At 51.2% G+C, this 20,735-nt stretch overlaps 2 protein-coding genes across 5 annotated transcripts in view; one reads left to right on the top strand and one right to left on the bottom strand.

Moving 5' to 3' along the window:
* Lzic (leucine zipper and CTNNBIP1 domain containing) overlaps positions 1-2,784 on the bottom strand; it is an 11,084-nt gene extending 8,300 nt beyond the window's left edge. The window contains exon 1 of one of the 2 annotated variants that reach the window (XM_005404023.2): positions 2,724-2,784. Coding sequence is in view for 1 of the 2 variants with exons in the window: in XM_005404022.2 (XP_005404079.1) it covers positions 2,162-2,621 (460 nt within the window). In the remaining variant the exon portion in view is untranslated. The other variant, XM_005404022.2, reaches the window with a different exon arrangement.
* On the top strand, positions 2,785-20,735 carry Nmnat1 (nicotinamide nucleotide adenylyltransferase 1). 3 transcript variants are annotated; one of them, XM_005404026.2, is made up of 6 exons: positions 2,796-2,888; positions 9,568-9,727; positions 16,917-17,096; positions 18,835-19,018; positions 19,551-19,693; positions 20,205-20,735. In XM_005404026.2, exons 3-6 carry the CDS (start codon positions 16,982-16,984, stop codon positions 20,603-20,605), a joined length of 843 nt encoding a protein of 280 aa, XP_005404083.1. In that variant the 5' UTR covers positions 2,796-2,888; positions 9,568-9,727; positions 16,917-16,981; the 3' UTR covers positions 20,606-20,735. The 3 variants fall into 3 exon arrangements, with proteins under 3 accessions (XP_005404082.1, XP_005404083.1, XP_013359712.1); XM_005404025.2 differs by lacking the exon at positions 9,568-9,727 and having other exon boundaries at positions 2,785-2,888; XM_013504258.1 differs by lacking the exons at positions 2,796-2,888; positions 9,568-9,727 and adding an exon at positions 2,931-3,285.

Genomic DNA, 20,735 nt, shown 5'->3' with positions numbered 1-20,735 from the left:
TTAACTTTTCCTGTTTTTTTTTTTTCTTTTCTATTTTTGTGGTGCTTCATGCATGCTAGGAATGCAATACAGGGAGATATATATCCCCCAGCCAATATACTGAAAAAAATTTTTTCGTACTCTAATCTAAATGTTAACTTTTTTCTCTTGGTGCTGGGGGTTGAACCAAGGGCCTTAGGCATGCTAAGTGCAGTGCCACTGAGACAGGAGATTAGGGCATGACAGAAGATGGCTAGGGAAGTGGGCGTAACCTGTTATTTACAAGATCCCAGCCACATGCGCAGAAGTTTCCAAAGCTCTGCACATGGACTTCTCCAGGTCCAGCAGGTTTTCAACAGTATGGCCTAGACCTGAGGTCAGCCTGAGAGATAGGATCCCCGCACCACCTCTCAGGACCCCATTGTTAGGTTCTCGGGTTTCCTGGAGATTCGGACAGCATAAAAGAAAGGCAGCAGAAAGAGCAGCGCTTTCCAGGACAGCTGCTTTCCAGACACAGCTTGCTCTTTTATCTGTGCTTTTACCCTCGTTTTCTCTGTACTCTGCCCAAGCCCAGTCTGCAGGGCCAGTTTCTCCCCCACTCTTCACTTCTGCTTTATTGAATAAGCTTTGCCGGTGCTTTGTGCTCCTGTTCAATTCTTTGTTTGGCTGAGAACCTGGAATCTAACTCCAGAAAGAGGCCAGCAACACCGAAACAGGTTACGTTATGCTTGGTACATGGTGTCAACTTGGGGAGTCTAGAGGTTTGGCTAAGTGACTCAGTAGTTCTACATCCTGGTGTGCAAAGGACATGCCCTTCCTGCTCTAGGATGTTGTTCACTGTGTCAATGTGAGAAGTTTAGAAGAGCCGGGCGTGGTGGCACACGCCTGTAATCCCAGCACTTGGGAGGCTGAGGCAGGAGGATCGTTGCCAGTTCGAGACCAGCCTGGGCTACAAAGTGAGTTCAAGGCCAGCCTGAACTGCATAGAGAGACCTTGTCTCAAAAAAAAAAAAGAGAAGTTTAGAAGGTCAACTATGTGAGTGCCGCCCTCTGGGTGGGGGTAGCCTTCTTCCAATATAAGGAAGGGAAGGAGACCTGCACGCACTGCCATTCCCCACTTTGCTCTTGTTGCTGTGCCACTCTGCCTCGGAGCCAGCTGAAACCTCCACAAATGGTGAGCTAAACAAACCTTTCCTTCCTTCATTTTGGGCGTTGGGTATTTTGTCTCAGCAAGAGAGAAAAGTCACCAAGACAGTGGGTGGGGCACTTTTAGAAGGAGCTACCTGATAACATGACCATCAAGCTACACCTGCAGCCCTTACATCCGTCTCTATCAAGCCTCTTTTACTCTCAAGCTCAGTTCATTTTTCTCTTGTTTTTTTTTTTTTTTTTTTTTTAACTCGGTTCATTTTTCAAGGTCTAGTTCAAATGTCTTCTTAAGGGCTCTGATTTCCTCCTACTTTACCTTTTCTTTTCTTTTTTTTTTTTAGTGGGGGTCTTTTTGAGACAGTCTCACTATGCAGTTCAGGCTGGCCTTGAGCTCACTTTGTAGCCCAGGCTGGTCTCCAACTTGCAACAATCCTCCTGCCTCAGCCTCCCGAGTGCTGGGATCACAGGCCTGTGCCACCACACCCGGTGCTACCTTTTCTTTCTAGCACAATCCCAGACAGATAAAATGTACTGGATAAATAATTAGTAAATGAACGAGAATTGCCTGCTTCTTCTGTATTCCACATCGTATTCTCATGAGCTCTTATTTTTACCATAGATTACACGCCTGTAATTTTAGCATCTCACACTAACGTCTCCTGACTAAATTCGGAAAGCAGAAAATGGGTGTGGTTTTCCTCCCTGCACCTAATATACAACAGACACTTGATAACTGCATCAAGTATATAAAGCTCAACATTTTATTTATTTTTGGGGTGCTGGGGATTGAACCCAGCGCCTCCTGCACGCTAGGGATACACTCTTACCCCTAAGCCATTCCTAACGTTCATGAAATCTGAAAAGCAAAGCTATTTCAGGGAAGATCGAGGTACTTGAAAAGCCTTAACCCGGTGCTGGAGAGGGGGCCCAGACAGACCCGAGTCGCCAGCACCCCGGGCGGGGGCGCTCTGTGCGGCGCCCCTGTCTGCTCGAACTCTGAACTTCTGCGCGGTGTGGACGCTGTCAAACCGCACCTCCCTCCGACTGCTGAAGTTCCGGGATCGTCACCTGGAGGAAAGGGCCGCGGCTCGGCGGGACCGGCAGGCGCGAGGCTCCTGCGCCCGGGCGGTGTGGGCGGCCCGAACAGACTCGCACTCGCCGGGTATGAGCGCGGCCCGCACGGCCGGAGAAGCGCAACGTCCCCGGAACACACCCTGCGTCCCCGCGCGGCGGGCGGGGCGGCCTCTCGGACGTTTTCCTCGGGAGACGCCCGGCCGCGCCCTCGGGGCCGCTGTCAAGCCCAGCGCACACCTCCTCCCGGGGGAGCGTCCGGCCGCGACCCTCGGGACCGGGCAGGAAGCAGCCCCAGCCGCGGCCGCAGAGCCGGGCTCCGCGGGAGAACCGGAGCCTCCCGCGCTCGGGTCCCGCGCGGCCGCGCCTGACCAGGCCCCGACGGCCGCCAGCGCTGATCGTGAACCCCCACCCCCAAAACATCCTCCCCGATCAGAGCCAGGGCAGCCCCCCGGGCAGTCCGGGCCGCGTCCGCCTCCCGCCCTCCCGCGGGCCCCAGACTTTCCAACCAGGGGCCCCGCCTACCTGAGGGCCCCCGCACCGCCGGACAGCGCAGAGGAGCACTTCCGCTTGACGCACCCACTTCCGGTTCCTGCAGCCAATGAGAGCGCGGCCACCGTGTTCCCCTCGCTGGCGTCCGGGCCGCAGTCGTCTCCTCGAGGACTGGGGCCGTGTGGTCGTGAGGCGGTGGTAAGCCTCTCCCCCGGACCCCCGAGTCCCGTCCCTAGCGGAGTCATTGGGGACTCCACCTTGTCCCACAAGGTGGTGGGGAAAGTCCATGCTGCGGCCCCCGGGGTAGACCATCAGGTTCATTTCTCTGTGTGGGACCAGACACCTGGGTGAATTTGCCTCTGACATTAGGACCCGGCGAAGTCCCTTTCGAGAAGCACCTCGGGCTGGCCACCCGTGGGCTTGGCAAGTGGGCCGGGGTCTGTGAAAGACGAGATCGCTTTCCTGAAGGCAGTTCGGCACTCACATTCTCCGATGAGGCAGCACTTTCAAAGTTACCCAGAGCCAAGCTTGGTGGCGCACACATGTAATCCCAGCACTCGGGAGGCTGAGGCAGGAGAATCGCCGGGAGTTCGAGGTTAGCCTGAACTGCATAGCAAGACGCTATCTCAGGGGAAAAAAAAGTTGAGAAACTGGGTGGACACTTTTCTCGTGTTCCCAGCCCATCTTCCTGAAGAGCAGGAGTCCCTGGGACAACAGGGTTCGTGGGAACATAGTGTCAAAGGTGCGTGGTTGTTGACATTTGTATCATCGCCCAGGACTGACCTCCAACTTTGATGACAGTAGAACCCCGCAGGATAATTGCCCTTGGCAGTTTTATCTGATTATGGGTTTGCTTATTGCCAACGATTTTTTTTAGAATTGGAATTTGGATATGAAACCCTTTTTCTAATCTACTTTTAGCCTATCTTGCAAAACACATAGGATTGAAAGGAAATGCCTCTTGCATTCATGTGATTATCTTTTTTGTTGTTGGCTTGTTTGTCTTTTTGAGACAGGGTCTCACTGTGCAGTTCAGGCTGGCTTGAGCTCTCTTTGTAGCCCAAACTGGTCTTGAACTTGCAACGATCCTCCTGCCTCAGCCACCCGAGTGCTGGGATTACAGGTGTGCACCACCACGCCTAGCTCATGTGGTTATCTTTAACTTTTGATTTGTGAATATGTGTGGCAGTGTCAACATTGTGGGAAAAATACAACTCACAATGACAAATAGTGCCAAACGAAATTGGAAAATACATTTCCTTTTTTTTTAACCTGTGTGTGTGTGTGTGTGTGTGTGTGGTGTTGAGCATTGAATCCAGGGCCTCTGTTGGGCAAACACTCTACCATTGCACTGTATCCTCAGCCCTTTAAAAAAAGTTTTCTTTTTCCTTAAATTTTGAGAGTGTCTCACTAAGTTACCTGGACTGACATCAAACTTTTTTTTTTGTTTGTTTTGGTACTTGGAATTGAACTCAGGATCTTGCACTTGCCAGGCAGACACTTGTGCTGCTGAGCTACATCCCTGGCTCTGACCTCCAACTTGTGATCCTCCTGCTTCAGCCTCTTGAGTAGTTGAGATTACAAGTGTGCGTCACATCCCCAACTAGGGTCTGGTTCAGTTAATGGATAATAAAAGCGCATTCCTAGTGCCTAAGTGGAGAGGTTGGTTTGGGTTCCAGTTGTGAAACAAAAATAGAATCCAAGCGCTCAGGCAGGAGGCAGAGAAGAAATTGGAGCAAGAGGAGCGGTAGGGAGGTGGTCATAGGACACGGAGTGAGAAAAGCGATCTCGCCACCGGGAACATATCGAGGACACCAGAGAGACTTGATGTGGCCGCTGGAGTGCAGGCGCTGCCGTGGAGGTTGGCGCAGGGGCTGAGGGCAGGAGGGGCCGAGGAGGGAAAACGCTGGGGTGGATGAAACTTGAGTTGTTAGAAGAACCTTGAGCCAGGCGGGCTAGTGCACTCCCGTAACCCCAGCACTCAGGAGGCCGAGGCAGGAGGATCAACATGAGTATGAGGGCAGCCTGGGCTACAATAGCAAGCCCCTTTGCAGGCTGGGGGTGGGGGAGGTACCATAAGCCAAAGGGTTCCTGAATACTTGGACCTCTTATTTTTTATGAATTGATTTTTATGTGTGTGTGTGGTGGGGGATCAAACCCAGGGCCTCCTATCCTGGGCAGGTGTCCCACCACTGACCTGTACTGCCCTGCTGGCCTCTTTTAAATGTCAGCCCCTGAGGAGTAATTCTGAGGACGGCACTCGGCCCAGCACTTGAACATGGTGTTCAGGGGCCGCTGCTGTTCCTGAGGAGAGGGAGGCTGCGGCCTGACAGGGAGAAACAGGGTGGACCGGAAGTGGCCGAAAGGACAGGAAGGCCTGTTACCACGGGAGGAGAACCTCCACTCCAGTAGTCAGTGAAAGTGGAAGTAAGAAACACGTGAGGCCATCTCCAGACCAGGCACCATGGTGGGCTCCTCGGGGAAGCTGCTGACTGCAGATGGGAAGTGAAAGAAGCAATGATCAGCACAGCCTTGAAGTGAAGGGGGGCCCTGGTGAGATGGTGCACACTTATGATCCCGCCTGGTTGGGAGGCTGAGGCAGGAGAATGGCAAGTTCAAGGCCAGCCTGGGCAATTAAGTGAGACCTGGGCCCAAATTAAGAAATAAAAAGTGCTGAGGATGTAGCTCAGTGGTAGAGTGGCCCTGGATTGGATCCCCAGTACTCAAAGAAAAAGTGAGCTGCGTCCTTGTAGTGGTGCCCATGCTTTCTTCCTTGTTAGCTCAGCAGTATCCTGTACATGGATACACCATGTTCGCTCATTCATCATTCATTCTGATATTTGAGTTAAAGTCTCTCTAAATTGCCAGGTAGGGCTGAAACTTGCAGTCCTCCTGCCTCAGCCTCCCAGGGTGCACCATATCTGGCTTCTCCCCATTATTTTTAAGCTATTGTTTTAATTCATATCTAAAGTCTTAGCCAGGATGGTGGTGCACACCTGTATACCTAGCACTCAGGAGGCAGAGGCAGGAGGATCACTGAGAGTTCAAGGCCAGTTTGGGCTACACAGTGAGGTTTTTCTTTTTTCTTTTTCTTTTTTTTTGAGACAGGGTTTCTCTTTGCAATTCAGGCTGGCCTTGAGCTCACTTTGTAGCCCAGGCTGGTCTCAAACTCGCAACGATCCTCCTGCCTCAGCCTCTTGAGTGCTGGGATTACAGGTGTGCACTACCATGCCTGGTTTAAACTGCTTTTCTTTATATAGCTGTTTTGTTACAGCAGTGGGAAGCAGCCTTATCAGTACCTCAAATTCAGTACTGAGGGGCCAGGGGTATAGCTCAGCGGCATAAACACCTGCCCGGCAAGCCTAAGGTCCTGAGTTCTACTCTCGGTACCAAAAAAAAAAAAAAAAAATCTATGCTGAGAAAATGATGGTCTTTGTGTTTATGCCCTCTGGCCATACCTCCTACCCTGGGCTCCCTTTCCTAGCCTTTTTGGTTGCTTTTCTTTTCAGTACTAGGGACCGTTTTTTGTTTTTTTGCTTTTTGGTTCTGGGAATTGAACTCAGGACCTGGAGCTTTCCAGGAAATACTAGGGATCGAAGGCAGGGCTTTTGCACTGAACTGCACTCTCAGCCCTTTGAAAATGTTTTACACTTTGTACTTTTTCAGACGGACCTGACTGTGCAGTTCAGGCTGGCCTTGAACTCATTATGTGGCCCAGACTGGCCTCAAACTTACGGTGATCCTCCTGCCTCAGCCTCCCAGTGCTGGGATTATAGGGATGTGCTACCATGCCTGGCAAAATTTTAATGGTGAGGCGGGGTCTTGATAAGTTGCTAAGTTGCCCAGATTTGGCTCAAACTTGTGACCCTTATGCCTCAGCTGCCCGGGTCGTCGGCATGTGCCACCATGCTTGGCTCAGGTTTTGTTTTTCTCCAGGTTTCTCTAAACCTGCCCCATGGGTGTCTTCTTCTTCTGAGTGAGGGGTACTATTCTTCTTCTTTCGTGAGTGCCTTATGTGATGTGATCAGAAGTACAGTGAATGCTGGTACTGAGCGCCGTCCAGCAGAAAGGCAGCTCATACAAACACGACGATGTGTCCTCACCCACCTTAGTCACCAGACCTCGCACCTGTGACATCTGGCTCCTCCCCAGAGTCAAAATAACTACTGAAGCTAAACGTTGTGATTGATGCAGGACATCAGGGCAGCCACAGAGCACAACTAGAGACCCTCATGAAAGAGAACCTCCAGAACTGCTTCAGAAAGCAGAAGAACTATGGGATGTGTGTTTGGGGCCAGGGGGAAGGTTTTGAGGGGCAGTAATGACAGTGCGTCTTACTGTAATAAATTTTTTATGTTTAAACATTCTCTGGAGTCTGGGCTTGGTAACGCACACCTGTAATGCCAGCACTCGGGAGGCTGAGGCAGGAGGATCACTGTGAGTTCAAGGCCAGCCTGGGCTACACAGTGAGCTCAAGTCCAGCCCAGATGATATAGAACCTGTCTCAAAAATAATAATTAAACATTCTCTGGAGTTTTTTCCCCTTCTGGAGGTTTTGATCAGGCCTTGTAAGTGTATTGTGGATATATTTCAAGGCAGAACCCAGAGGATTTGCTGAGGATGTGTAGGGGAAAACAAGGAAAGGCGTGGGAATTTCAGGTACTTGGGCTCCATGCCTGGCGGGCAGGGGTTGTCATCAGCTGAGATCTTCAGGTAGAGCAGGGTGAGGAGAGGAAGGATGGGGAGTTTAGGGGAGAAAAGGCCTTTGCAGGGGAAATGCTACCTTGGGATAAGATGACATTTACCTGAGACTTTATTTTTTTAGATTTTAAAATTTCTTGTGTTTTGGAGACAGGGGCTAGCTATATAGTTCAGGCTGGCCTTGAATTCTACCTCAGCCTCCCAAGTGCTGGGATAACAGGTTTGTACCTGAAGGCTGTTTGTTTTTTTTTTTGTTTTTTGGTTTTTTTTTTTGAAACAGGGTTGCAAGGGATATAGCTCAGCAGCACAAGCACCTGCCTGGCAACTCAAGGTCCTGAGTTTGATTCCTGGAACCAAAAAAAAGGGTCTCACTATGTAGCCCAGGCTGGCTTTGAGCTTATTGCCATCCTCTTGTCTCAGCCTGCATGCCTGGCTGTTAGCTGAAATTTTAGTGTTTGATCCATGAGGTCCGGAGAATATGATAACTGCAGTGTTTTGAAATTGTTTCTATTCATCATGGTAACAAATGGTTTCAGGGGAGTTTCTACTGAGGTTCTAATTCCCGACTGTAACCAGCATGTGGAAGGCACACAGAACAGGACATGCTGGTGTAGACGGACAGCATGTATGTTAGTCAGCTCCTCCTCCAGCCGCTACCACCTGAGCAGAAAAGCCGACGAAGGACCAGCTTGTCCACCTTGCCCCAACATACTGTGCATAGCCAGGCGTAGTAGCACACACCTGTGATTTCAGCACTCAGGAGGCTGAGACTGGAGGATCACTGCAAGTTTGAGGCCAGCCTGGACTACATAGTGAGACCCTGTCTTAAAAAAACCACCGAACAGAAAAAGGTGCCGTGCCCATCATGTGTTGGGAGATATTTACACTGAATCTGCTCCTCTTACCAATAGACACTGTTCTTTTTTCTTTTGGCTTTTTGAGGCAGGGTCTCACTATGTAGTGCAGGCTGGCCTTGAACTCACTATTAATGTACCAGGCTGGCCTCAAACTCTCGGTGATATTCCTGCCTCAGCCTCCCAGTGCTGGGATTATAGATGTGTGCTATCACACCTGGTTTGTTTGTTTGTTTATTTATTTCACGCCCAGTTTAATACTGCTCTTTAATCAGGAAATGGAGCTTCCCTGGAAGTGAGAAGACAGGGAGGGTGCAGTCCATGGCTACGTTCTCTCCCCTTAATGGGCTGTTATAACACAAAAGATTGTTGTAATCTGTGGGACTCAGTGGTCTTTCGGGGGTTTAGAAAATAAGAGACAATAGCTGGGGTCAGGAGGAGTTACCTCTGGCCTGATGAGCAGGAGGGCAGACTGCAACAGTAGGGGCGTTTATTTATGCCCTCCAGAGGTTGGTTAATTTCTGCTGGCTGCCCAGCAGTCAGTTAACAAGTTACAACAGCTTGTTTACGCGCTTTGTGTTCTTGGGCTGGCTTCATCCTGCCCGGGTAATTATTTTCCAGCCTCAGCGGCTCCCAACAGTAACCCATAAAGAGGAGCTCCGAGGTTATTTTTACCCCAAAATTTCATGTGTTTTTAAAGAGGCAGTACATTGACCTTGTTCAGATGTGCCGTCTGTACTGAGGTTTGTGTTTGACCTCATCAGCACTGATGTGCATATAGTAACCCAGCTGATGCCACTAACTTCACAGGACAAAAAGGAGGTTCAGAAAGCCACAGCCATGCTCTGGAAGTATCAGAGCCTTCTCTGGGGAATGTGGTTGTGATGGTGACCCTGCGATTTCAATGGACCTATTCCTTTTTATCCGTTGTCAGGAACCACTAATTTTTTTGGTTTTGATTTGTTTATTGAGATAGTGTCTCATTATGTAGTCCAGGCTGACTTCAAACTAGTGGGGATCATCCTGCCTCAGCCTCCCAAGTGCTGGAAATACAGGTATGCGCTACCCCGCTTGGCTTCAGCTGAGCATTTCCATAGAGCAGGAGGAAAGACGGTGCCCTGCTTGCTGACAGGTGACAGCGCTGCTGGGGCGGGTGGGATCAGAGGCCGGGATCACACCGCTGGCTTCGTGTCTGGGCGTGGCCGCCTCACCCCGCAGAGCCAGAGCAGCCCCAGGCCTGAGAACATTGCTGAGGGACAGAGTGGGGTCCGGTTCGGTAGCTCGGGACCCGCCCTGAGCCCCGCTTTCCCTCTGCTTTTCAGCCCGTAGCTCTCCGCACTGCGGCGCAGAGCCGGGAACCCCTGCAGGGTCACGAGCTCAGCGGGCGGTGGTGTCCCCGGAGGACGGGCGCACGGTGACGGCAGTTCTGAGGGGTGACCCACCTGTGGACACCAGGCTGCCCGCAGACAGTAGCACAGACAGGTAGTAAAGTTCTGGGGTGGTTTTTTCCTGTGTTTGGGAGGGAAAAGCTCCATGAAGAATGCTTTGTGTTTTAATCAGAAAACTTATTTTAATTTTATTTCATTTTGTCTTTTTGAGAGAGGGTCTCGCTATGCAGTTCAGACTGGCCTTGAGCTCACTTTGTAGCCCAGGCTGGTCTCGAACTTGCAGCGATCCTCCTGCCTCAGCCTCCCAGTGCAGGGATTACAGGCATGTGCCACCACACCCGGCAGAAAGTTTATTTTTAAAATCATTTATTTACTTATGGAGCTAGAGGTTGAGCACAGGGCCTTTGCACTGCACTACATTCCCCAGTCCATTGTAAAAATTTTTTTTGTTTTGAAACAAAGTCTTGCTAAGTCACTAACATGCTCAGGCTGGGCTAGAATTTGGGCTTCTCCTGCTTCAGCCTCCCAGAGTGCTAGGGTCACAGGTGTGCCCACCACGTCTGGCTTCTAATCAGTAGACTTAATAAAATGTTTTCAGGTGTTCTCAGGGGGTGTGGCTCAGTGGTCAAGCACTTGCCCAGCAGGCAGAGGTCCTGGTTTTGTCTCCAGCACTGCAAACAAATAATTTTGATCCCAGGGTTTAAATTGCCAATTTAGCCAGGTGAGGTGGCACATGCCTGTAATCCCAGCACTCAGGAGGCTGAGGCAGGAGGATCGTCATGAGTTTGAGACCAGCCTGGGCTACAAAGTGAGCTCAAGGCCAGCCTGAACTGCGTATCGAGACCCTGTCTCAAAAAGACAAAATAAAGTAAAATAAATAAATTACCCATTTAGCAAGAAATGGAAGGTTGGTGCTTAGTGTGCCAAACTCAGCAGCCCCACAGTGGATTAATATCTTACTACCGTTTTTAAATTCTAGGGCTGGGAGTATAGCTCAGTAATAAAGTGTGTGCCCAGCACACATGAGGCCCTGAGTTCCATCTCTAGCACCAAAAGAACTCTTAAAAGTGAAAATCAAACAGTGAAATTCATCCACAAAAAGAAAAATCTCACCTGGGCACCGTGGCCCATAATCCCAGCATTCTAGGAGGCTGAGGCAGGAGGATGCAAAGGTTGAGCCCAACCTGGGCAATTTAATGACTTATGGAGACTCTGTCTCAAAACATAATCAACAGTAGCTAGGGCTGTAGCTCACTGTGAACGCCCTTGGTTCAATTCCTAGTATTTGCCAAAGCGGGGAGAAAACAAAAGAGAAAAAGTGCTTGTAGAATTTAGTTATGGTAGTTACTGCTGGGGACAGAACCCAGGGCCTTACACATGCTCACTACACTCTTCACCTCTGAGCTACCCGCCCAACCCCTCATCAAATGTGCGTGTTTTGTTTTGTTTTTGAGGTTCTCACTATGTAGCCCCGGCTGGCCTCAGACTTTTGGCCATCCTCCTGCCTCAGCCTTCCAAGTGCTGAGATTACAGGCATATGGCACGACACCCATCTTGAAGAATGTGTTTAGTGTTCCCAGAGAAATGTTTTTCACTGCCACATGTGTCTAATTAGCAGTTCCATTTCTACCTGTCTCTATTTTGGGTGTCTGTAGAAAATAAATAGGGAAGGCTAATGGTATATTGCTTATAGCCAAGCTTCCGGCTTAAAGTAAACCTTCGGAAAGTCAGTGTTGAGAAACCTACGCAGTCTGCTGCCAAAACTGTCAACACCACGGTGCAGGCCCCCTCCCCGAAGGATCCCACGCCAAACACAGAGAGCAGCGCCTTCAGCGCCACTGGCACCGGGTCCAGCCAAGTGAGCAGCACCGTGAGACCTGAAAAGGCAGAGATTGACATCACTTTGCTAGGTTCGTTCATCTCAGGAGCACACTCTTCTTGAGGGAGTGGGGCTGAGACAGGGGCTTTCTATAGAGTCTAGGCTGGCCTTGAACTCACAGCTATCCTCCTGCCTCAGCCTCCCAAGTGCTGCAGTTAGAAGCATGCACCACCATGCTTGACTTCAGATTTCTTATTTAAATTGTAGGACAACTATAAGAGTTAACAGAGTTTTAAAAACTTCTCTTCACACTCGGGAGGCTGAGGCAGGAGAATCAGTCCAAGTTCAAGGCCAGCCTGAACTGCATAGGGAACCCTTGTGTCCAAAAGACACGGAAAAAAAAAAACCCAAAAAGCTTCTCTTCATCTGAATTTTAAATGTGCCTCTTTCTGTTTTTTGGTTTTTTTTCTCATACCGGGAATCGAACTCACGACCTTGCGCTTGCCTGGCAGGCACTGTGCCACTGAGCTAAATCCCCAGCCCCAGATGTGCCTCTTTTGTAAGGTCCAGTCCAAGCTTCTGAACCACAGCAAGCCCTGTCCTAACTGGTTTTGTTCTACCAGTGCCTCGCAAGCAGCAGGCACCGATGAGTGCACGACTGACCCCTGTAGCTCACCGATGGTGAAGAACGTCAGGATGATGCTGCCGACCAGGTTGGTCAGGAGAGGCTGACTGCAGTATCGAGACGACCGGGGCCTAGAAATCAAAGTGCTGGCTGGCATTTGATTCCTTCCTTACCACAAGAATCCTCTACAGAAGTCATTGCTGGATGATGCCAGCCATGAATTCTAATCCTACGTCTGGCACTAGGCTCGCCTTGGCTCTGGGCAATTCACTTCAGAGAACTTTGGTAATAGTAATGGTTATTCCAGGACTTGGGAGGCTGAGGCAGGAGGATTGCCACGAGTTCGAGGCGAGCCTGGGCTACATAGTGAGTTCAAGACTAGCCTGAACTACATAGTGAGACCCTGTCTCAAAAAATTAAAGAAAAAAAAGAGAGAGGGTCTCACTGTGCGGTTCAGGCTGGCTTTGAACTCACTATGTAGACCAGGCTGATCTTGAACTCGCAACAATCCTCCTGCCTCAGCCTCCCAAGTGCTGGCATTACAGGCAAGTACCACCACGCCCAGCTAAGACTCTTGTCTCAAAAGAAAAAAATTTTTTCTCCACATGTGCAGGACCAAATTTTTAAATTTTAAGTCCGTCAGGTTGTTCTTGCTTCCTGTGCTCGGTGACAAAGCGCTCACTGGCTGCTCTGCCCAGAGCAGAACGTGCAGCAGCTCGGCGAGAGGTTACCCGCTCGCGTGTGCCCTGTGGTCCCCAGCCCCGCAGACATTAGCTAAGCTAGAGCGCGGGTCTCTAGAGAAACCCGCAGCAGACACGTGCGGCCCTGTCCCCCGTGTCGCGGCTGCTGGGACTAGAAGCGCAGATCGGCAGGGGCACTCAGTCGGCCCCGACGGCGGCTGTCACCATGTGTTGACACTGTCGACTCCAAAGCGGTGGGCAGGTGGCACGGGGGTGCCGGAGACAGCCGGGCAGCCACAGCGAGCCGCAGAGCCGGCCTCCCAGGGAGGACCCGAGACCCCACCATAGGTGAGGCCCGCCACTGGGGCACGGGAGGGACTAACCTCAGCAGCACGAAGACCTGGAGGGCCACTGCGCTGAGCCCAAGTGCGAACACGGTGACCTGCCTGCATGGGACACAGTGAGTGACACTGGATGTTACTTGTCATAAAATGACTTCATGAGCCACACCTGTGGTGCACACTCTAATCCTAGCGCTTGGGAGGCTGAGGCAGGAGGATTCCCCTGAGTCTTCGAGGCCAGCCTGGGCTATACAGCAAGACCTTGTCTCAGAAAAACAAAACAGAACAAAACAAAACTGATGCAGTGTTCACAAAATGTTACATGACAGCTTATATCTCAGTGGTTTTTTGTTTGTTTTTGTCTTTTTGAGACAGGGCCTTGCTATGCACTTCAGGCTGGCTTTGAACTCACTTTATAGCCCACACTGGGCTCGAACTTGCAATGATCCTCCTGCCTCAGCCTCCCCAGTGCTGGGATTACAGGTGTGCACCAGCACCCCCAGTTTTAATATTTTTAAAGCTTGAAAAGATCTGCCATTTAAGAATTAGAAGTCCAAAAAGTGAGAATCAGTAGTAAATGTAGTTGAGCTGGAGCCTCCACAGGGAGACGTGAACTCCTTTTTGTTGTGCCAGGGAAGGATACTTACAGCCTGACCCGATGCGGCCTCGGCAGCCGGCAGTGCGCGGCGCGGTAGGCCGTGTGGGCCAGACAGAAGTGAATCATGGTGCCGCCCGCCGGGACCCCTGGCCCCTGCTGCTGCGCGCTCCTCCTCGCCTCCTCTGCTGTGGACGCCCGGGGAACCTGAGCTGGGGCTTTGAGACGGGCACTGCCCATGACACGGGACAAAGACAGATCGGTTTCCCCAGGTGGCTCGGAAACCGGAGCCCGCTGCCCCCCTCGGGGAGGGGCCAGAGGTCTTGAGCCGTCTCTGTTTGCATTGAGTTTCAGGACCAAGTGATCGGGAGCGCGCATGCGGCTGTCCCTTCCTTTACTTCCCAGCTGCAGCGTCCCCTGATGCCCACGCAGTGCCCGGGCCGGAGCCGGCCTTGAGCCTTGTTGCCGCCCCTGCCAACTCAGGCAGGCAGCAGGGCCTTACGTGTTACCCGGTGCCAGGCGGGGTGTGGGTGCCCGGCGAGTGTCGGCCCGGAGCCTGTCCCTGGGGGCTGCAGCGTGTGCTGAGCACGCGGAGGCCCGGGTGTCACTGCCCAGCGCCAAAACCAAAAGGAAACGTACCTGAGAGTAGCTGAGATTGCTTCAGTCCCTGCCCCATTTTACAGATGAGGGTGCTGAAGACATTGTGGTAACTGGACCAGGGTTAAAGTAAGAAGTTGAAACCTCCATGTCACAGTATTTTTCAAGAGGCTGCTTTTTGTTTGTGTGTGTGTGTGTGTGTGTTGTGCTGGGGATTGAGCTTGGAGCCTTTACACTGATCTACGTCCTCCACCCTTATAATTTATTTTGAGGCAGGATCTCACTGAATCACTGAGCTGCTCAGCCTGGGTTCAAACTTGGTTTTTTTTGTTTTTTTTTTTTTTTTTTTTGGTACTGGAAATCGAACTCAGGACCTTGTGCTTACCAGGCAGGCACTTATGCCACTGAGCTATATCCCCAGCCCTGGGTTCAAACTTGTGATCTTCCTGCCTCAGCCTCCCAGGCCTGCACTGCTATGCCCTGAACCCAGCCCTTTTTTGTCTTCTGGGGCCGAGTGAAGCTCCGGCTCCCTGCCTGTCCTCCAGCACTCACTGGGCCACATTGGGCCGTTCAGCCGGCGGCCTCCTGAGCCAGGCGGGGAATCTCTGCTGCTGGGTGCTCTGCTTCTGATTCCCCACAGGACCTGACTGACACAGGGGGTGCAGGAGAGGAAGTAAGGGCCGGGGGAAGATCCTCCCAGCCTGACGCCATGTCACTAGCTGGTGTTTCATTCAGATCATCTAAGAGACAGCTGGAGGCTGGGCGTGGTGGTGCACACGTCATCCCAGCACTCTGGAGGCTGAGGCAGGAGGCTGTCTTTGAGTTTGAGGCCAGCTTGAGCTACATAGTGAGTGAGACCCTGTGCAAAAAAAGAAAGGAAGGGAGAAATAAAAGAAATGAAAAAAAAGAAAGCATTACAAGCTGAAAATACAGAATCTATTAAAAAAATCAAAAGTAGTTGCCTTTGCTCAGCTGCATGGAGGGGATGTGGGTGGTGGTTTTCATTCTGGGCCTTTTTCATTCTAGGGTTTCAAAATCTATATCCAGGCATTACTTTAGGGAAAATCATGTTAAAGAAATCTTCTTTTCAGGATCCAGGATTTCACGCATGTTAGTCTACATCCCCAAGCCCCTTCAAATTTTTATTTCGTGAAGGTAATTAAAGTATGGCGTTAGGGATGCAGCACAAGGCCTTGCATTTGCTAAGCAAGTGCTGTTCGAGAGCTGCACCCGTAGGCCCTAAATACTTTCTGTTTTGTTTTGGTTTGGTTTGTTTTGGTTTTTTTGAGATAGGGTCTTTTTACACAGTTCAGCTGGCCTTGCACTCACAGCGATCCTCCTGCCTCAGCCTTCCGAGTCCTGGGACCACAGGCGTGCACCACCATGCTGGCTCAGTCCCTCAATTTTAAAATCAGATGTCTTTCTTTGCTGAAAGAAACTGTCAGTGAGTCCTTGATTGATCAATATTGCATGTCTCTATCTAGTTTCATGAGAAACCACTTTGAAGATATCAATATGTAATACAACAAGCACTGTTAATTTCCTACCACTTTGTAACTGTATTGTCTGTACTGTTCTTTTGCAATTTTGTAAAAGGTTGTCTGTCTGTTAATGTTTTTCTCCTTTTATTTTTAAAATTTTAAAAAAAATATCTTGCATTAGTTCAGTAGGGCCGTGGAAGGGTAATAAAATACTCGCTAAGCTAGGGAGTTGGTGTTTGCAGTCAGTGGGAGGTGATGGTGTATGATCAGGTGGACGGCGGGAAGCGGGGCGTTTACGGGGGAGATAACGCCGTCGCTGTGTCAGTAACTGAGACCGCTGAGCAGCGCGCCCCGTGTCCGTGCGTGGGGCAGCGTGTGGGTCGCTGATCTGCGCTGGCTTAGGATCTCAGGGCCTGAGGAGGCCAATCCGGCGGCGGTCACAGCAAGTGTGTGGCTGTCCTGGGCTGGACACCAGTGCCCGCCCTGCCATGCCTCCTGTGGGCTGGAGGAGGCTGTGTCCCACAGCACAGGCAACAGTGCAGAAGAGAGCAAGGGCACGAAGTCACTTCAGTTGGCGAGAGGCTGGGTCTCCCGTGTAGCCGCACTGAGCTGGCAGGACATGTAAGAAGTGGGGCTTCAAGCTGGGGTGGTGGTGCACACCTGTGATCCCAGCCTTTGGGAGGCTGAGGCAGGAGGATCCCCGAGAATTTAGGGCCAGCCTAAACAACATAGTGAGACCTTGTCTCAAAAAAACAAAACAAATAAAAAGCAGGGCCTGGTGGGAGGTAATGAGATTCCTGGGGTTCTTGGGGTGGGTTCTCAAGAGAGCAGGTTTTTCTAAAGAGGGGGCCACACGGTGCTGGCCTTGAACTTGCTGTGATCCTCCTGCCTCAGCCTCCTGCATGCTGGGATTACAGATGTGTACTGCCATAGTCGGCTGCTTCTGTCACATTCTTCTGGGCAAAGCAAGTAGATCCCCACTGCCTTTGTCCCCGGAGCTATACTTCCACACTGATGAGGAGGCATTTCTGTATTTGTCCGGCACAAATCATTTTCCGTCAGATGTGTTTACCCATCTGGTTTTGATGAGAATCGGGAGGGTCTCAAACAGCCTGTAACCCATTTCCATTCTTCGTCCCGTGTAGATGAGAGGGGAGGCATCAGAGTTGCCAGCGTAGATCAGCAACTTCCGGTGCTCAGCGTGCTCAGCATGGAGAAACCAGAGAGGACGGAAGTGGTTCTCCTGGCGTGTGGCTCCTTTAACCCCATCACCAACATGCACCTCAGGCTGTTCGAGCTGGCGCGGGACTACATGAACTCCACAGGTAGCGCGGCCGCCGGAGGCAGCGAGGGCTTGGCGGGGCCCCCGCAGTATACACGTGTAACCACCTGGGCACACTGACTTAGCCCAAAAGGAGGGCAGGTTGTGTCCAGGGAAGATTTGGGGCACCCGGTTCTGGGTCTACACAATTAAAAATTCAGATTTGGGTATTTAGAGCCTCATAGAAGGATCAGTAATGATTTTCCAATTCAAAACCATGCCAGGCATGGTAACGCATGCCTGTAATCTCAGCACTTGGGAGGCTGAGGCAGGAGGATGGCCAGGAGTTTGAGGGCAGCCTGGGCTACATAGCAAGACCCTGTCTCACAAAAACAAAAAAGACTCAAGATTTTTTTTCCTTCTGAAACAAGGAAACCATGAACCTTGCCTTCATTGCTTTTACATGAAAATGCATCATCCTGGATCACTTAGAGACCAGGTTTCCGTCTGAGCAGGTCAGTAAGTAACACTGTTTCCTCCTCGGTCATCTTGACTCAGTGAGGCCAGAGGGGAGAGAGTAGCCGGAAGGATGGAGGAAGCAAGCCTTGGTGGGGGTCTGCAGCCTCTTGAGACAGCTCTGGCTTCTAGCTCCTCCCTCCCCACCGGCCTGGCACCCACCCTAGTCCAGAGTGGTTTTTCTGTCCTTTTTTTTGGTCTTTTTGAGACAGGGTTTCGCTATGCAGTTCAGCCTGGCCTTGAGCTCACTTTGTAGCCCAGGCCGAAACAATCCTCCTGCCTCAGCCTCCCAGTGCTGGGAGTGAGTGCCAGAATTACAGGCATGCGCCACCATGTCTGGACTGTTTTTTACAAAGATAATAGGATGCAGGAGATGAATCTTCTGCAAAAGATAAGGGGCCCCAGGGATGGTGGGAGAGGCGGGGAGGGAGGAGGAGATGACAAACACCATGTTGTATGCTGTTGCCTGTACCAGCTCCTCATGCGCCATGCGATCTTTCTGTTTTATGATTTTTTTTTTTTTAGACAGGATCATACTATGTAGCTCATCCTGGCCTTGAACTTACCATATAACCCAGGCTGGCCTTGAATTTGTGACAGTCCTCCTGCCTCAGCCTCCCAAACGCTGTGATTACAGGCTTGTGCCACCACGTCTGGCACTAGGGCATCATCCTAGAATATGATTTCTTTACAGTGCTGGGGATTGAACCCAAGGCTTTGTGCTGAGCGACATCTCCTGCCCTGTGATGTAATCATTTTATACAACAAGCCTGTACTAATAAAAATTAAAATTTAAGCCAGATGTGGTGGCACACACCTGTAATCCCAGCACTCCAGAAGCTAGGGCAGGAGGATCACAGTGACTTCAAGGCTAGCCTGAGCTACATAGTGAGACCTTGTCTCAAAAAATCCAAAGATAGAGAAGAATCTGTGATTATACAGTATTATTGATCATAATATTTCCTGCGTATAAAAAGTAATTTGTTTATGTATCTTTTTTGGATTTTTGAGAGAGGGTCTCACTGTGTAGTTCAGGCTGGCCTTGAACTTACTATGTGTGTAGCCCAGGATGACCTTGAACTCATGGAGATCCTTCTGCCTCAGCCTCCTGAGTGTTGGGATTACAAGTGTATCACCCTGCTCGGTGGTAAAACCTAAGTCTTTTTTGTTTTGTTTTGTTTTTAGTTTTTTTCTGGTACCGGGAATCGAACTCACGAGCTTGCGTTTGCCGGGCAGGCGCTTTGCCGCTGAGCTAAATCCCCAGCCAAACCTAAGCCTTTTTGCAGGAAAATACAAAGTGGTCAAAGGCATCATTTCTCCCGTGGGCGACGCATATAAGAAGAAGGGACTCATCCCTGCACACCACCGGGTTATCATGGCGGAACTGGCCACCAAGACCTCTGGCTGGGTGGAGGTGGACACGTGGGAGAGCCTGCAGAAGGAGTGGGTGGAGACCGTGAAGGTGTTAAGGTACTTCCGGTTCCGGTTCTGCCTTTGCTGTCCCTTTGGCTGCCTAGGGAGAATGGGGTGGCCCGGGGCTGGCTTTGTGTGCTGCATCTTCGACAGCCAGTAGGGGGCGCTGGACCTCTTTGGTCTCAGTTTGGAGCTTCTCCGAGCTGGGCACTTACACTTCCAACTACTCTGGAAGCTCAGATAAGAGGGTGGCAAGTTCGAGGTCAGGGGTGAAGTGTCCTGACGTCACCTCACTTTGTCGCTGGGTCTCCCGACAGTGTGTTGGTGAGCGTTGTGAGAAGGAGGGCGCTGTGTTGTCTTGTTAGCTTGTTGTCTTTTATTCTTTGTGGTATTGGGGGTTGGACCCAGGGTCTTCACACCAAACTGCATCCCAGCCTGTTTCTGTCTTCTAAAGTCTGAGACAGGGTCTCATTAAGTCGCTGAGTTGCCCAAGTTGAGCTCAACTTGGTGATCCTCCTGCCTCAGCCTCCTAAAATGCTGGGCTCTCAGGTGTGTGCGAACACACCCAACTGGGTTTGTCGTTTTCTAGACACCATCAGGAGAAGCTGGAGGCTCGCAGTTGTAACCAGCAGCAGAACTCCCCTGTGCTCGAGAAGCCTGGCCGGAAGCGGAAGTGGGCTGAACAGAGACAGAACTCCACGCAGAAGAAGCTGCTGGAGCCCAACACGAAAGGTGTGTATTTTCCAGGTTCAAGTTTCATACAACGATAGCACTTGCTGGTTTTACGAAAGTGGGCCAGGAGCATAAAAAGTATCTTGAGATGAGCTCTTTGGCAGTGGTTTTTAACTTCCGAGGTGTCCTGGATCTTTTGGGGGGAACCTGAAGCTGATAAAAATGGAACCCTCAAAAGCCGGGCGTGGTGGCGCACGCCTGTAATCCCAGCACTCAGGAGGCTGAGGCAGGAGGATCATTGCAAGTTTGAGACCAGCCTGGGCTGCAGAGTGAGCTCAAGGCCAGCCTGAACTGCATAGTAAGACTCTGTCTCAAAAAGACAAAAAAAAAAAAAAAAAAAGGAACCCTCTCCTGAAGAACACACTCACGCTGTGATTTTATTTACTTATTTTGGGGTTTTTGAGACTCACTGTGCAGTTGAGCCTGGGCTTCAACACTTGCAGTGACCCTCCTGCCTCAGCCTCCCGCGTGCTGTGTAAGGGGCTGAGCTCTGCTCTCTTCCTCCACCCAGGCGTGCCCCAGGTGAAGCTGCTGTGCGGGGCGGACCTGCTGGAGTCCTTCGGGGTGCCGAACCTGTGGAAGAGCGAGGACATTGCCCACATTGTGGCGGACCACGGGCTCATCTGTGTCACCCGGGCCGGCAGCGACGCCCAGAAGCTCATCTACGAGTCAGACGTGCTGTGGAGACACCGGCGCAACATCCACCTGGTGCACGAGTGGGTCCCCAACGACATCTCGTCCACCAGGATCCGCAGGGCGCTGCGCCGGGGCCAGAGCATCCGCTACCTGGTGCCGGACCTGGTGCAGGAGTACATTGAGGAGCACAGCCTCTACAGCGCCGAGAGTGAGGACCGGAACCTGGGGGCCACCCTGGCGCCCCTGCAGCGCAACGCCGCGGAGGCTCCTTCCTAGGGCCCTTGGGCCTAGACCGCTGCTCCTCAACCGCGGGAGACTGATAAAAGTCAGCAGAAAATGAAAATCTCATTAGGGTTTTTTTTCCTTTTTATCAGAGTTGCCAAGACGAATGTTTTTAAAGAATGTT

The sequence above is a fragment of the Chinchilla lanigera genome, unplaced genomic scaffold, assembly GCF_000276665.1.
Source record: "Chinchilla lanigera isolate Chin_1 unplaced genomic scaffold, ChiLan1.0 scaffold00085, whole genome shotgun sequence".
NCBI classification, from domain to species: domain Eukaryota; kingdom Metazoa; phylum Chordata; class Mammalia; order Rodentia; family Chinchillidae; genus Chinchilla; species Chinchilla lanigera.
This window is presented reverse-complemented; position numbering and strand designations above follow the sequence as displayed.